This window comes from Podarcis raffonei, chromosome 5 (assembly GCF_027172205.1).
Source record: "Podarcis raffonei isolate rPodRaf1 chromosome 5, rPodRaf1.pri, whole genome shotgun sequence".
NCBI classification, from domain to species: Eukaryota; Metazoa; Chordata; class Lepidosauria; order Squamata; family Lacertidae; genus Podarcis; species Podarcis raffonei.
The window spans coordinates 5,522,357-5,539,760 of record NC_070606.1 but is presented as its reverse complement, the minus strand read 5'-3'; the positions used below and the strand labels follow the sequence as shown (position 1 = coordinate 5,539,760).

Below are 17,404 nucleotides of genomic sequence, written 5' to 3'. Positions count from 1 at the left end.
AAAAAACACAGCATTAGCATTTGCATGTTTGAAGAAATGGAACACTTAACATCTTTTTTTTTCTATCAGACCGATATAATTTATTGTTGCACGGCACCCCAATTTCCGAGCTCTGCGAGATTCCAAGCACTTATTAAGGATTCAGGTTTCCTTTGGAAATGAGGCACTGTGGAGACTGTGGTGCCTTTATGATATATGGTTTATTTGCACACATACCTGAGCCTAGGATAGAGGGGTTCCCAGCATTACACTCCAAGAGGGTCTGACTTCTGCCATGGTCACAGCAGCCTTGGATTCAAAAAGACTCCAGATGTGGCTCAACCTCTCTCCAGCTTGCCGCATTTTTACAGACTGCAACTATTTTCATCCAGCCCACATCATCCCCAATGGCAATCCTAAACTCTCCACTCTGCTTTGTCTCTGTGAACCATCCCAGAGCTCGGGGAGGGGCTCAACCCGTTTGCCAGCTGGCACAGAGTCTTTAGTTTGCCAATGGTCCATCTTTGCCTTTGTTAATGGCCCATCCCTCAGGCGATCTCCTGAACACACGAAGCTGAGTCCAGCTATTCAGAGTCTGACCTCCAGTTTAACTCTCCAAGCATTCATTAAATTCTAACACCTATGAGGCCCAGGGATTTAAGGGAGCCTTTCACCCACAAACCCTGGCACCACAACTCTTATCAATATTGTTTTAAATCTGTCCCATCAACTATTGTACACTTTTTGGAGAAGAGATGTTTAGAAAGCCATTTGAGAGACAGACTGCTAGAGAAGTTACATTTCAAGGGAAAGTCATTGAAACGCATCATTGCTCTCCACACGTCGGAACAAATCCCTCAATCTTCAAGTTCTGTAGCTGCTTTGTTGTCTACATTTTTTCCCCAGCTTTGGCATTATCCAACTTCCAAAGTGATCACAAGTTCACAGTTGCAACTTTCTATCTACTCCTTTTTAAAAAACCTAGAAATCTAATCTATTCCATGTATTTTCTCAAACTGCAATGCTTACTGCAAAATATATCATTTGATCTTAGCCAGAATCTGGATGCTGTGCAGTGCATGTGAGTCCCAATCTGTCCAGTGATGCTTGTACCTTAGTAAATGTGTATACGGGAGCAGCCTTAATCTTACAAAATAAAGCAGGACCCACCTTTTACTAGCTCCATGTTCTTCCATGGATGGCTATCGGCATCATAACTGTAATCTACTTTGTGTTTCCTAGTGTGCCAGCAAAGTGAATGGAGGTATGTACGTGAGCACCAAAGACTATCCGGATGAAGCAATCCGTTTTGCTAGGAGTCACCCACTGATGTATCAGTCGGTTAGGCCTGTTCATAAGAGACCAGTTCTTGTGAAGACGGATGGGAAATACAACCTCAAACAAATAGTCGTAGACAGAGTGGAAGCAGAAGACGGGCAATACGATGTCTTATTTATTGGGACAGGTAAATGAAAAAGAAAGAGGAGGGGTTAAAAGCACCCACTTCCCCTTCTTTTCTTCCCCAACTCAGCTTCCATGAACTTAGGTGAACTCTGAGCAGTCTTCCTTGGCCTAGCTACCTGCAGGCCTGAATTTCTGGCTCCCAGCTGATGCTCATGCTCTGCTTTCTCCCTAGTCAATGTTCACTTCTTGGGTTTTTTGTATTTTGGTTAAAGGAAAAGATATGGTATATTTAAAGAGAGAGAGAGAAATCCCTGGATGCCTAAGATCCAGGTTGGGGGGCAAGTACTCTTGGGCGAGAGATTTAAAATCACAAACCTGTGCCCCTCCAGATTTTGTAGTACTATAACTCCTGTGTTACCTGGCCATTGGCCATGCTGCCTTGGGATAGTGGCCATTTGAGTCCTAGAACTTAGGAGGTCCACATGTTCACCACCCCTGTACTAGGGCATGCATGTCCGTTGCCCGGCAATGAGGCTAGTACTCTTCAGATATCATTCCTTGTGATGGGCAGGGCCACACTTCTGTCATCATGGCCATTGGGCAATTGGCTATTCATTTCACTGCCCTCCTCCAGCCTTGGCTCCTGGGGTGCCTCATGCCAGATGTTCTGGAGGTCTCGATTTAGCTGAGATGTGGCTTCTCCGCTCTGCACTTGAACAAATTGTTGGAAGTTGTGCAGTATGAATTCTGGGCATGATTCCGATTTATTGAGTACTTGCATGCTGTGAGTTGTGAGGGAGTAACTTAGTTTAAACGCTTGTCAGATCACTTTAGTGTCCAATTACTTTAAAACTCAGTCCGCTCTTTGCTGGGGTAGAATTCTTTCATCCTCAGGCCTTTCCTTCCGCAGGAGACTTCTAAATGGGGCCATTTTCTCAGTTTGAAGATTTATTGCTGTGTTTTCTAACTAAAAGTTTTTTAGAAGCGGTGAAGTCTGCTGTCTTCCACAACTCCTTTCTTGTAAAGGGACCTTAGCTGTGATCTTCAAACCACTGTGGTGACATTGTTCCTAAGACTTTTAGGATAATTGCCTGTGTCAAATAATCCTAGAGCTGTATTTTGTGGTTTTATATTTTGATTTTATTCTGTGAACTGCCCTGAGACCTCCGGGTATAGGTCAGTATAATAATAATAATAATAATAATAATAATAATAATAATAATAATAATACAAGCCTGTTATACGCTGTTGCCATTTTGTTACCATCAATGATACTGGTCAGTCAGGAAGGTCACCAGTTCACATCACAGTTTTGCCACAAATTCAGTTGCATGGCTGTAGCAGAGTTGCCACCTCACATTTTGCATACCCTCCAACATTTTTCTGATGAAAATAGGAACATCCTATTCCATAATAAGAAGAAGAAGACAAACTTTACTATTTATATCCCACCCATTTGACTGGGTTGCCACTCTGGGTGGCTTCCAACATATACAAAACATAATAAAACATTAAACATTAAAAAACTTCCCTTCAGATGGCTCGGGAGTTGGATACCTCCATACCCCCAATATTTCTCCAATGAAAATAGGGATGTCCTAAGGAAAAGTGGGACATTCTGGGATCAAATCAGAAAATGGAATGGCTTCTGTAAATCGGGGATGTCCCTGGAAAATAGGGACACTTGGAGGGTCTGCTTTTGTAGGATATTCATGAGTGACCTACCTTACAGAGCTGTCAAATGATTTTTCTGAGCTGGGGTAGGAAGAGAAAGTCCCATTTCCACTCAGCCAGAAGCTTTTGAGGTCATATTGGGCCTCTCTCTCTCTCAGCCAAATCTACTTCACAGATGGGAGGAAGAGAACTTCTGTCTCTGGCCATTTGTATTTTCATATTTTAGAGTGGATGAAAAATCACATTCTATTTCCCTTCAGAATTCTTTTGGTCATATTTGTTTGGAAGCATTTTGTACTTTACTGGTGTACAAATAAATATGGTTGACAGTCCTGAGTTCTCAATCTCTCTCTCTCTCTCTCTCTCTCTCTCTCTGAAACTCAACTGCAGATAATGGGATTGTACTGAAAGTCATTACAATTTACAACCAGGACACAGAATCGATGGAAGAAGTGATTCTTGAAGAGCTGCAAGTGTTCAAAGTAAGGTATTCTTTTCGGTCTGACTTCATATCCACCAAACTGCAGAGACCGCAGTCCTGCACACACATGAGGCTACTTAAAGCTCATTGGGGTAAATAAGTTTTAAGCGCCCTGAATGAGCACAGAATTTCAGCCATAAAGCCTATAAATTAGCCTTTGTATCATCTGCACTGGTAACATTGTACTGGACTGTGTTTCGGTATAAAACTGAAAATCATTCCAACCAAGACATTTTCCCTAGTAGAGTGTATGGACTGTGACTATGAAAACTGCTGAATTTTGCAATGTTTGGGGGGTATGGGGAAGAATTGGGGGAAGCCAATGCAGCTTCTAGGATTGGCTTTAACAACTGTCCTGGAGATGATGATGATGGTGGTGGTGGTAATAATAATGTGGTGATGATGATGATGAAAAGGCACACCAAGCTGCAGTGTATTGTTGTAATATATGGTTTTGATTATGGTTTCTGCCTGAGCTCCAACACAAAACTGCCATGTAAATAGCCAAAAACATTTCCTACTTGAGATCATTAGAATTTTGATTCTATGAAAGACACTGGTGGTCTGAGAAAGCTGTCAGTGGCACGGCCTCCATGTTCCTGCGCCTTCTTGTTTCCCACCAGGTGATAATAATCCCAAGGGCAACCCTCACCACTCCTTTGAATGCTTTGTTGCTCTCCTCTTCTGGTTTTCTTTCTTCAGAAATCCATGTCTCTACACCATGCGTCATAATCCCTGTCTCCCAGACTATGAGATGACGATGTCCAGGTTATTAGTATACTTTGCAGAACAGAATATTCAGCAACATTGGTAGAGCACCTGTAAATAACTCGAGTGCTTTTCATTCTCTGTCAAAATATAGTTACAAATGCATCAGAATTGGTTAATCACTGAAGCAATATATACATTACTGTGATGTCCACTATGTAGGTAAGACTACTGCTGACCTACACACACATTCCAGAAACCAGAAATATGCCATTTTGTCCAAAAAACAGGGAGCAACCAGTTGCCAAAAACCTCAGTTCTGAGAACCGCAGCCTGTCAGACTTACCAATAACTGCAACAGAGATGCCAACTGATCCTACGATGTAAGCACAGAGGGATAACTTCTGAACGTACACACTGGACACATTTGACGCCAAATGGAGAACAGTACCACCATCACTTATCTTTAGCAAATGAAGACTTTCCATCCTCAAAGCTCTGTAACTGCTGCCTTGGCAACAGCACCCTTTCATTTTTATCAGAGCTACTGATGAATGCAGAAGCTTCATAAATAGATAAATAATAAACATTTTGTTAATCATTCTATCTATCTATCTCAACTTCACTGTGTGTGTGTGTGTGTGTGTGTGTGTGTGTGTGTGTGTGTTATCTACAGAGCTGGTCTGTTTCCTAAATAAAAGAAAATTATTTACTTTCAGGTGCCAGCTCCTGTTATATCCATGGAGATTTCTTCCAAAAGGGTGAGTGTTGCTCTGTGTATAAGACTACATGACTCAGGACTGTGATCATGTATACCATGTATAAATGAGAATTCCCACTGAGTTTCATATGAAGCAAAATTCAGAGCGAATTTTGAGAGTCATGCTCTGGCGAAATGACTAAAAGAATTTTTGAAGAAAGTGAAAGGACGTTGGAAGCAAAAATAACTTAGATAAGCAAGATGATTATCTTATAGGTGTTTCACAGATCTCTATAGCCCCATTCTTATTGAGAGGGCAAGCCTGTTGAAGAAAACTGATAAAGATGGAACAAATTACCAGTAAGCCGGACGGGTTTACCTGTCAATAGATTGAGGCAACAGTCTGGAAAAGAGCTGGAGACAAAGACTCAGAATCCCAGACTAGGATGCAAGGAGTTGTGTGTGTACTCCTCTCCTCATTGTCTGCATTGCAGTATTAGTTCAATATCCCCTGCTCTGGTCTCATTTTAACACCTTAGCAGCCTTTGTGCTAGGCTGGCATGCTCAGGAGCAACCCACGTCTCTACAGGAGTTGAGAATCTCCAAAGTGTGGATGCAGAAGAACCAACTGATAAACACACCGCATTGTTGGGGTACATAAAAAGTTAGGGTCACAATATTGGCCCACAACACAATGAGTAATAATAATAATCCATATTAGGGCAATACCTTTATTAGACCAACCAAAATGTGCTTAAGGAGGCAATCCTAAATGTAAACATTTTAAAAACCAGCATAATTTCATTAAATAAAATTAGGATCACAGCATCATATTTTTACTGGCATTGATCATTACGGCTGCTGTTGCCATCTTTCCCCTCACTTCAGAAAGAGGGAGGATGCCTCTGTGTTGATAATAAAATGTCATTGCTACCATGGTGTGACTTAATATGCCATCTAAAATGAGTTTCCATGGAGTGATGCTGGAATTTTGAATATCAAGACATTCTCACGCACTGTTTCCCTATGAAATATTCAGATGTATCCCCCTGCCCCCCCACTTGTCTTAAGCTGTTTTAAATGTTGTGTCCTACATCGGCTGCAAAGTAAGCAAGCAGCCATCCTGATTCATGAGAGAAATGGGAACTTGATGAGAATGCAGTAGCTGATAAATGTAGCACGGCTCACTGAAGAAACCTGAGGGTTTAAGTGTTTTAAGGCAAAATGGTCAGACTCTGTAGTCTATCTACCTTAATATATATATCATGGCATCTTATCAAAGCCTTTCCATGGTTCCAGCACACTCTAGCGTGGCCACAAAATGGAAAGCTCTCTGGGGGGTTCTGAAGATGATATGCTGATGTGCAGGTGACCAAGATGAGCTTAGGCAAGACACCATTCTGTCAGCCTGAACTGCCCCACCCTGCCCTAGAGAGAGGCCAAAGCCAGCTCCTGAGTTAGGGAAACACAGGACCCAGACCCTCCAAGTGCCCCTGTTTTCCAGGGACAGTCCCGGATTTACAGAAGCTGCCTTGGCTTCTGATTTGATCCCAGAATGTTCTTCCTTTCCTTAGAAATGTTGGAGGGTATGCAGGCACTGTATTGTCTCTTCCCTCTTGTTTCCCTACACCAAAGCTAAGTTACACTTTGAGGGTGTTGTTGCTCCTTCAAGGAGAACAGGTCACCTAAATAGGCTTTGTTTCTTGGTCCTTTCCCACCATGCTATAGAACTCTGGGGACTGGCTGTTATGGCTCAACAGAAGGAGCCTTCCAACATTCTTCTAATATTGGTGCTTTCCTTACAGCAACAAATTTATGTTGGGTCTGAGTCCGCCGTTGCACAACTGAAGTTCCACCAGTGTGACATGTATGGAACAGCCTGCGCTGACTGCTGCCTCGCAAGGGATCCTTACTGTGCTTGGGATGGGATCTCTTGTTCTAGATACTACCCAACAGGAACACAGGCAAAGAGGTGGGACTCCTTTCTTGCATGCAAATTCGCATTCTGCAATAGGTTCTCCATACCAGGCTGAGATGGTTCCATTTCTTCCAGAATTAGGAAGCGCCTTTGAGAGTTCTCTCTCTTGTTGAAGGCCTTCTAGCAGGATGGATGGTTTGGGCAGCCATCCATTAAAAAATACACCAGCTCTGGATTCCCAGCATCAAGCAAGGGGTCAGAGTAGATGCCCTACAAGGTCCCTCTGGTACTATGACTCTGAAATTTACCCCCATCACCCTATCTGCACTATAGATTTAAAGCAGAATCGTACCACTTTAAACAGCCATGGCTTCCTTACAATTCTCATAGTTGCCTGGGAAGAGAGATCGGCTGTAAAAACACTCTGAGAACTGCAGCCCTATGAAGGAAGTAGGTGTCTCCTGACAACTCTCAGCACCCATAACAAACTACAGTTCCCAGGATTCTTTGGGATAAGCCATTGCTGCTTACAATGGTATGATACTGCTTTAAATTTATAGTGCAGATGGGGCTTTATTGTACAAGGAAACTGAATTAACTTATTGTAGGCAGTTGTTTATTAGCATAGTGTTTGGGGATGTAAATTAATTTATCAGTGTATAGTGATGTACAGAAAGATATTTGATTTTGATTGTTTTTCTACAGTCAGATGCCCTGTACTTCTTTTCACTTGTTTTTAGAACGTATTTCAGGAGATACAATATAGTGAATAATAAATGTTTAAAGGGTGAAAGAAAGAAAGAAAGAAAGAAAGAAAGAAAGAAAGAAAGAAAGAAAGAAAGAACAACAATGTGCATTGATTCATTTCAACAGTTTCAGGCATTGAACCGTGAGGTACGTCTGGCTGTAGAAGAAAGAAACTTACAATCAGATATTCTTCATGGATTGGAAGCAGACATATTAGGAAGTGACTGCTCAGAGCAGATTCAGAGAAATCTGATTCTACTTTCAAATCTGAAGATCCATAGATGTGTGAAGCAGGATCAGACCTCCCTATTTTTTCTTACACCCCCACCTCCACTTAAAAGCATCTGATGGGAGAAGGGGGAAGGTGAATAGGACTGAAACAGGCCTGGAAAACTGGGGAGGGAGATAAACCCATTTCTCAAGAGCAATGGTGCCAAGCCAATAAGAATGTCTGGGAATTTCAATGGAAAAGGAAATGTCCAATGTTTGCCTATTGGTCCTATGTGAAGAACGGAAATCAATCCAAAGAAAGCAATTGGTATTCACTGTTGTTGTTTTCAGTTCACACAAAAATGCACACCAATGCATAATTGGTCACATGCACACCCAATTTGTGTTGTGTTTTTCAAATCGATAAACTGCTTCCTAGACTGAGGCCGTCAAAACAGATGCCCTTGTGAAGCTCGCAAGTCCGGCATGATGGTTGGTTACCCTCCTAAAAGCATAAATTGTATTTCCTTTTCCACAAAATACTTGATCCCCAAATCCTTGGGACAGACTTCAAGGCATCTGTTACCAAACTAGCACTATGTATCTTCTGTGTAGTCATGGAGATATCTACTTATGCAGGGGGTTACATTTCAGGCCCCCACGTCCATAAGCAAAAATTTCTAACTGGGGAAAACCCTCTAAAATACCCTTTAAACTCCCTTTCTGCCTCTCCTTTTCCAATCCAGACCAGTGGAAACAACAGCAAAAAAGAAGAGGAAAGAAAGAAGGTGGGGTTGGCCCCCTGTCAATCAAATGACATCATTATAACAACACATGATTGTTGTTATACCCACAAAATCCCTTCCAGAGAGTTTTTCACTATTATGTAGAAATATGAAAAGACATGAAGGAAAACTTTGATTATGCTCAAATTTTGGCCAGAACAAAGTTTAGAAATATTCTTTTCCAATAGTGGCACATTATTTTGTTTAAATGTAGAAGACAAAGTGGGAATCTTCAAAACTGTTCTGCCTTTGTCGTCCCGTTTCCTGAACATCACTCAGGGAAATATTCCCAACAGAATAACTTTAGATTTTTCATGTGCTTAAATCAAGTAGAATGTGGCTGTTCCACATGGAAGTGATGGAGGGGGATGCATTGCCCCATCTGGACTGGGAAATATGAAGAATCATTCCCTACCACGTGCACCTTGATTGGATAGAAATGTTTATTGCAAATTAGGCATGTGTATGCAGTGTAATTCTATATACTGTTATTTCAACTTTCTGTCTAGCAGCACAGAGGGAAGGTAGGCAACTGACAGAGGGAAAGAAATGTAACAGGAAGAAAATGCCTCCAGCTGAGTTACATGTACTTGGCCTTAATTTCACTAGGGATTGGAGACCCTGCAATGGCCATTTTCAGTCTATTAGCTTTGTCACAGTCCACAAATGCAAGAAGCATCTCTAACTGTGAGATGCACCCCTTAGATAGCACTGTTCGCCTAGAGGTCATTAGCTCCTGCAGGATATATTGCATACCAAATAGCTGCTAAGAAGGAAACGACCTTAATCTACACACCTATATCAGGCACTCTGCAAACAGGAGGAGTGCTACTCCTGGGCCTGCGGCTCATTGAACATGAGAGCGATGGTCCCCTCCATGAGGCAAAGCAGCCTAAAGCCAAGTTCTCAACCCAATGATATACCTATGTCTGGGGTAGGGGTGTTCACATGATGACATTTTCTTCCATACCTAATAATAGATAATTAATTTATCTACAAAGAATGCTAGATGTAAGGGGGAAAGGTTCTGGCCTAGGCTTCTCCAAATATTCTAGTTTCTTGTTTATTTATATGCTGTTTGGATCTCCAATCTCAAAGGTTGGGTGAGTGGTCCTTTAATCATAGCAGAGATTAGAGACCTTTTGTAGCCACTCTGGATTCTGGAAATGAAATTTCCATAAGCACCTCTTACGGGTTTCCCTAAAATACTAGACATTTTCCTTCCAGACCTTAGAAGAGCATTTTCAGTTAAAGGACCTCAAGATGACACAAACATATGAATTTCCCACAGGAATTGGGGAAGGCTTCTGAGGGTTGTTCACAAGTTGTATTTTTTTCAAATTGTTTTGTTTTGTTTTTTTACTTTTCCCTAGACGTTTCCGCAGACAAGATGTCCGTCATGGAAATGCAGCTCAGCAGTGCTTTGGCCAGCAATTTCTTGGTAATTCTCATGCTGTGCGTTAGAATGCTTTAGTGAGTCAGCGCATCAGGGATGGACAACCTGTGGCTCTCTAGAGGCTGTTAGACTCCAGCTCCCATTGGCACAGTTAGCATGGCCAATAGCCAGGGACAAAGGGATTTGTTGTTCAGAAACAGCGTGGGGACCACAGATTCCCCACCTTTGAAATACAGGGAACTTAGCAATGCATACCTTTACAAGAAGAACCCTAAGAGAACTTAAATCAATGATTTCATTAATTTAGGTACATCATCCTGATTGTCTGCCAATACAAGTTTGTGTATAAATGTATAAACCAAGGAGATCTGGTTTGGGTTATTGCTTAGGCAAAGTTCTTTGATACATGAAGCTTTTTCAGTGGCCCAAGAAAACGTTCTTAAATTGTCAAGAGAAAACCTTTTGAGTGCTAGACTTGATGAATTATGCAAATTTGTGTCAGGATCTGCTGGAACATGAATATGGTCACCTGGCCACTGGTAGGATTTATAGACTGGGATGTTTTTTATAGGGTTGCCATATTTCAAAAAGTAAAAACCAGGACACCCCGAAAGCTTATTTTAGGAAGACCCTGGTTTTAGGAAGATCAATTTTTTGATTGACTTGGCTAAGATCCAGGACGTCAATTCCGCATGTGAAATCCTGGTAATGTCCGGGACGCATAGCAGCCCTAGATTTCTAGCCCAGCCAAGTTAGGAGGAACCAGTGGGTTAATCTGGCTGCCATTGCCTTCATTTGCACTGAATGCTAAGGCAAAGCATGGTTTAATGCAAATGAGCAAATCAACTCCCAGAGATGACTTAATGTTAAGTGCTAACCAGCCATTTTGTGTGTGTGTTAAAATGCTAAGTCAATCCATGGCTTGCTTAGCATGAAGGAGCAGACATGGGCTCCCAGAATGGTTTGTCTTGTGATTTATCTGGGGAAGCTAAACCGTGAACACAGGTTTGGACGACACACTAAGCCAGGGGTTGGCAAGCTTTTCTTGCCTCGGGCCGGTGTCTCCAGTTACGATCGTGCGGCGGGCCGGAGGGCGGGGGAGCATGTCCCATACACGTGTGCACACGCTATTTCCAGTGCACTTCTGGGTCGGAGGAGCATCGGAAATAGCATTTGCGCACGCATAGGAGGGCCCTGCGCATGCACACAAGCTATTTCCGGTGCTCCTCCGACCCATAAGTGGGTCCCTGTGCTGCACCGCAGCGCACTGGTAAGAGCGGGCGGCGGCAGGGGGCGGAGGGCGGTGGTCACCATGGGCCAGATAAACGAGGGACTTGGGCCTTATCTGGCCCCCATGCCGGACATTGGTGGCCCCTGCACTAAGCCAAATCATTGCTTAGTTCAGCACTGCACACTAAGAAAGGAACTGGGGAGCAGCATAACAGCTGCAATCTCCTCTCCAGAATCACTTTTACTCATTCTCGGTAAGCCAAATTTTGGCTTAGCGTTCAGTGCAAATGAGAGACAAATGAACTCATTAGTTCTTCCTAACTTGGCCTGGCAATAAATCCTTCCAGGTCAAGCCTAACAGGTGCCTGCCACTCTGTTTAAGTATCTCTACCTGCCTAGTCTCCCTAAGCAACTGCTGCCCTCTCTAGCTGCCAGTTTTCACATCTGTCTGTTGGGTCAGCTTTGCTACAGTTGTCCTCTGTGTAGCAGCCATCTTCTACTGGACTTGGCCCTTGCCTCCAATGGTTCTGCCTCTGTTAATCTTGAGTACTAGGACCTAACATGAAGTTTCCAAAGAGAATTTGCAATGAAGCAGAAATAAATCTGGAGAGAAACAAAGGCTAGCAGGGGCCAGAAGCATAATGCATTCATATCCTTGAACCTGCCTAGAACTCTCAATTACCGATCTCTTTAATTACTTTCCCAAGTGCACCATTTAGATAGCAGGCATCATTTTGTGGACCAGACCCAAAGAGCTTTACCCTCCCTTCTCCTGCTAAATACCTTGCCAGAGAAAGCTTTGATGGAATCATGACTCCATGTAGGGCAGATTAGAATCTTGAAGGGAAATATTTCTCAACGCAAATATTTTTCAGATTTGTCTGGTGATGTGAGGAAATTCCATACTGTTTAGGGTTTTGATGCAATTCTCTGAAGAGTTTGCTGCTGAACAGAATATATAGCACACTGTCATATTTAACTGTAAAAAAAACCCCATGCATTGGAATTTTATATAGGGTTGTAAGATACTCAAGAGACCTTCAGATTAGAATGTGGCAGAGTCATAATTCTAAGAAAAACTGAAGTTTTTATCATGGAAGAAAGGCAAATTATAAAATAGAGACAAAAGACATTGCTTTGGCCTCCTATTCTTCAAGAAGCACCATTGAGTGGGCATTCATGGTTCTGGCACTAAATGCAGCCTACAGGAGGACTGTTTCCACAAAGAGCCTTCTATTCAGCATGGCATGTGTCTTGCAAAGGGCTGCAAGTTCTCTTGGCAAGTTTATGCAATTTATAAAGATCAGCAGATGACTAATTTCTGGCCTCAGGACAACAAAATCATTTGCTCAGTGGCAGCCACTGAAGACTTGATCCCACCAAGTTGTTAAGCAGTGGTCCATTCAGACTTAATTTAACTCCTGAATGTGAAAGCAAGAAGTCCAGTTTACAAGCATTTAGCTGGATCAAGGGGTATGAGTATAGACTACTGATGAATCTCTGTTCTACTAGATAGAGCATCTCCTTTCATGGGAAATGAAAAAAATGATAATAACCTTTCCCCCTTTTGACAGAAGTGGATAGAATTTGCATGCCTGGCCCCGTTGCCCTGTTGATGCAAGTGTCGTGCTTTATTTCAATCTGGTATCGTAGCTCTGTGGAGCACTTTGAGGGGCTAAAAGCAAAAGCCAGTACTGCTAGGCATGCACATTCTGCAAAATCCTGTAACTCAGACACAGAACTACTCATTTCCTTCAGGAAAGAGGCAGTGCCATTCACGTCACACAGACATATGCAATGCTTATATAAAAAACATATTATCTAAAGTAGCCCTTTGGCAGATACTGCTTTGTTAGCACTTTTAACAAAAGATCAGCAGCAGAGGCTGCTTCTAATTGAAAAGCCATTTGCAGACATTTTCTTTAAAACAAAAGGTCACTTTCTATGATCTTGGGAACCAGAACAATAATAAATTGCTCAAGGAAGGCGTACGTTGATAAATCCTCAATTGCCACCAGTCGTTATAATGGAAGTTATTTGTTATTTTGTGTCTTAAAAGTGAAGCCTAATTTTTTTCCTAGAAGTCTGGAGGGGGCTCCGTGTGAAGGCCAGGGCCAGTCCTATCATGTGCCACCCTGAGCCACCTGCCTCAGACGGCAGATTGGGAGAGACAGCAGACAGAGTGCCTTTTGCTGCCTGCCCAGGCCCTGCAGGTCTCCCAGAAAGAGTGGGTCCCTTGCCAGGCACTGCCATGCCCCTTGAGCTTCCATTGCTAGCAGCTGCCTGACCAGGAGTTTTGGTGAAGCCTCACAAGAGCTGAGGCCCTTTCTCTCTGCTGCCAGCAGTGGGCAGCAGCTGTCAGCACTGTGGGATGCCGTAGTGTCCAGCTTTATCATCTCAGATGGCAAAATGGCTTGGGCTGGCCCGGGGGAAGACAAATGAAGACAAAAACCAGGTTTTTGTGTGTGTTTATAGGAGACATCCTGGATAAGACCGAAGAGCGACTAGTATATGGAATAGAATACAACAGCACTCTCCTTGAATGTATACCAAGGACCTTGCAGGCCAAAGTGATCTGGTTTGTACAGAGAGCACACGAAGCACGGAAGGAAGAGGTACTTTTTCACTGAATGGAAGGGGGTAACCTCTCTTGCACGGGCCCCCTCGTCTACTTCACATCCTCCAGTATTAATGGCATTTTGAAGCCATCATCATATCCTTATCATCACAATATTGTGCAATATTGTGAAACGTTCTGTTGTGCTTACTGCAGTCAGTGTGGTGTAGTGGTTAAGAGCAGTGGACCCGTAATCTGGTGAACCAGGTTCGATTCCCCGCTCCTCCACATGCAGCTGCTGGGTGACCTTGGGCTAGTCACACTTCTCTGAAGTCTCTCAGCCCTACTCACCTCACAGAGTGTTTGTTGTGGGGGAGGAAGGGAAAGGAGATTGTTAGCCACTTTGGGACTCCTTCGGGTAGTGATAAAGCGGGATATCAAATCCAAACTCTTCTTCTTCTTCTTTTTAAATTAAAAGGAAAGGTTGCTCTGTAAATATTTATACTGCATTTAAATAACCAGTTTATTTAGATTATGGGGAAGGGTACTTGGGAATGATGCCGTTTTCTTTGATATGTAATCTCTCCTCTGTGGACCAGTTCACACATGACATGGGTAGGCAGGTCATGCACATCATGGTCAGAGGAGCAAGCCAAGAGCTTGTGCACTCTTCCTAGAGTCGAGCCTGTAATCCACCAGGAAAACCCAAGATCTGCATTTCACCCATTCATGCTGTGTTATCAAGCACCTCTTTCAGTTATTATATAATTATTCTGACACATGGATCCCCCACGAGCACATCAACTTCCACCCCAAATATCATTGATTTCAGTTAAAGAGTTGATCTCTCTTATTAAAATGAGTAGTACCTTAAGGTGGTTAGTTTTTGACTGCATTGAACCCAAAGATGTTTGAAATAAACACACACAAATTATGCTTCCCTTTGCTCCAACTTCTGCACTCAAGTTGCTCCTGATAAGCTTTCCAGAAACCCAATGAAACTCCATGATTCTGTTATCCTGTCATAGTGTTTCTAATTCCCCTTACACTTTTTTACCTCCTTTTTCCTGATTATTATTATATTATTTTTAAAACCACACCCATGTGATATTACTGTATTACTGTATTGCTTTATTTCCACTGAATAACACCATTTCCTTGTTGCCCACCCTCAGGTGAAGACTGATGAAAGGGTACTCAAAGTGGACTTTGGCCTCTTGTTCTTAAGGCTGCACAGGATGGACGCCGGGACGTATTTCTGCCAGACAGTGGAGCACAGCATTGTTCACACAGTAAGAAAAATCACACTAGAAGTTGTGGAAGAAGAGCGCGTGGACGACATGTTCAACAAAGACTATGAGGAAGATGCATCGCACAAGATGCCCTGTCCGGCTCAGAGCAGCATAGCCCAGGGCTCAAGGCCTTGGTACAAGGAGTTCCTGCAGCTAATAGGCTACAGCAACTTCCAGAGAGTGGAGGAGTATTGTGAGAAAGTGTGGTGCACGGACAAGAAGAGGAAAAAGCTGAAGATGTCTCCGTCCAAGTGGAAGTATGCCAATCCGCAAGAGAAGAAGGCACGCATCAAACCTGACCATTACCGTGTTCCCAGGCACACTGCTGACTCTTGATGGGAAAAAGAAATCCCACAGATTCAAGGAAGCTTTTTTGTTTTTTGGACCTAAGGAAAGGGAAATCCGTCTTGGATTTAGTGACGAATACAGGTTTATATATATATGAAACGTTGAGACTGGAAATGGGGGGGAAATGTGTTTTAAGTAAGTTATACACTTCATGTCTGTCTAGATGCATTTTTAAAAAAGCAAATCTGCTTAATTCTTTGGTCTACTTACCGGTATATCATTCCACAATGAGTTTTCCATTTAAGGACAATCTGACAATCATCATATTCAACATTTAGTCCAATTAATCAAGCATGGACCATGTTTGTACTGTATATTCTAGTGTGTTGTTGGGGGTATTTAAGTGAACACAAATGCTAAAGCATCACAAAGCAACAATGTATGGTTTCGTTTTGATTTCACAAACATCTTGCAAATTTTTGACGTGGCATATACCCTGCGTCCCACGGGCTCCAGTTTTCATTTCTGAAGAGCAGTTTCTGGGGCTCATTGCTGCAGAAATCTGTTTGTGTATGTGACAGTAGCCACGGCTGTGAACAGAAATGATGAAGGGTCATAAATAAAAGGACTAAAAACAAATAAGGGGGGGGGACACTGAGTACAATATAGCAAAAGCAAGCAATGATTGTATCTCATTGAAAGCAATGGAATTGGTTGTGGCTAACTCAAATCCCACTTGATGCCAAGGGCAGTTAATCATGACTAATTGTAGCTGTGCCCAAAATATCTTTGTTCAATTTCTGTGTCCCGTTTACCACTAATTCTGAAGGCTGACTCCAGTGTCCTCTTTTGGGGAGAATAACTTACCAGGAAGAATTGTCTTTCTAGGACGAAGGGCCATCACTCAGAGGTGCAGCACCTGCTTTGAACACAGAAGGTCCCTGGTTTGATTTCCAGGGAGGGTTGGAAGAAGGACTCCCTCTCTGAAATCCTAGAGGGTTGCTGCCAATCAGTGTGAACAGTACTGATCTGGATGGACCAGGGCTTCTTAAGATCCAAGTGCTGTGTGCCCAGCACGTCCAATTTGGAATTTTCCAAATTTACTAAAATTACGTTCAGATTAGCACAAGAGTCCATTTCCTCCACCCCTTGCCTCCTTCACGCTTGTTTCCACAAAGGATTTGCTTGTCATAATCCGCCTCCCATCAGCACAGGGCCTGCATCTTTTTTCTGTGATCCAGGGGGCCCAGCCTGGATCACACTTAGGTGCATAAGATGCAGCACAAATACAATCAGGTTCATTTTGGCACGCCACCTCACACTAATGCATTTTCTTAATTTGGAAATGATGAACAGGGTGCCCGTCCCTGGTTCTTAGAGCCATCAATATTGTTAAAAGCCTGAAGAAAATTGCTACTTATTTCTACATTTGACTGATTGATTCCATTTGCATCTGAACCACAGCCAAGTAGTACCATTTGATTATGCCAGATGTTTTTTCTCTCTCTCTCTCTGGGAGGTCGGTATAACCACCTACCAAAGGAGCAAAGCATCCTCTCTCAAAAGCTAATGCGATCTCCCTCTTGTGGCAATGAAACAGCATTACATTCTGCTCTGTGCAGTACACAGATTCTAAATTTCAATATGATGCAAAAGATTATTAGCACTGCAGGAAAACTATAGAAAGGTTCATATTCTCTATTTTCTTTTTCGGCAATTTCCAGTTGACACTCCAAAACTACATGTTCACATTGTTTCATTTTTTTAAAAAAAAAATAATGATATTTATTCAGAATTTCAAAAGTACAAGAAAAAGGACAAAAAATAAGGAAAAAAAGAACAAATACATCACAACAAAATAAAAAAGAAAAAGCAAGAAAAAAGAAAAAAAGACAAATCCCATATTACATCTTTTCATTTGCTTATTTCTTTGACCTCCTCACACCTCCCTTTTTGTATTCTAACTTAATTCGTTGTTTCAGCAAATTCTTTCTGTCTTTCTCAATTCTTATTTAGATAGTCTTACCTATTAGTT

General features: G+C 42.4%; 1 protein-coding gene across 2 annotated transcripts in view; it reads left to right on the top strand.

The window, feature by feature from the left end:
• SEMA3E (semaphorin 3E) overlaps positions 1 to 17,122 on the top strand; it is a 166,589-nt gene extending 149,467 nt beyond the window's left edge. For both annotated transcript variants that reach the window (XM_053387680.1, XM_053387681.1), the window contains exons 11-17: positions 1,222 to 1,444; positions 3,448 to 3,539; positions 4,966 to 5,007; positions 6,752 to 6,918; positions 9,980 to 10,047; positions 13,708 to 13,847; positions 14,965 to 17,122. In XM_053387680.1, the coding sequence (XP_053243655.1) occupies positions 1,222 to 1,444; positions 3,448 to 3,539; positions 4,966 to 5,007; positions 6,752 to 6,918; positions 9,980 to 10,047; positions 13,708 to 13,847; positions 14,965 to 15,417 (1,185 nt within the window). In that variant the 3' untranslated portion in view covers positions 15,418 to 17,122. The remainder of the gene's footprint in view (positions 1 to 1,221; positions 1,445 to 3,447; positions 3,540 to 4,965; positions 5,008 to 6,751; positions 6,919 to 9,979; positions 10,048 to 13,707; positions 13,848 to 14,964) is intronic.
• Positions 17,123 to 17,404: the final 282 nt, after the last annotated feature.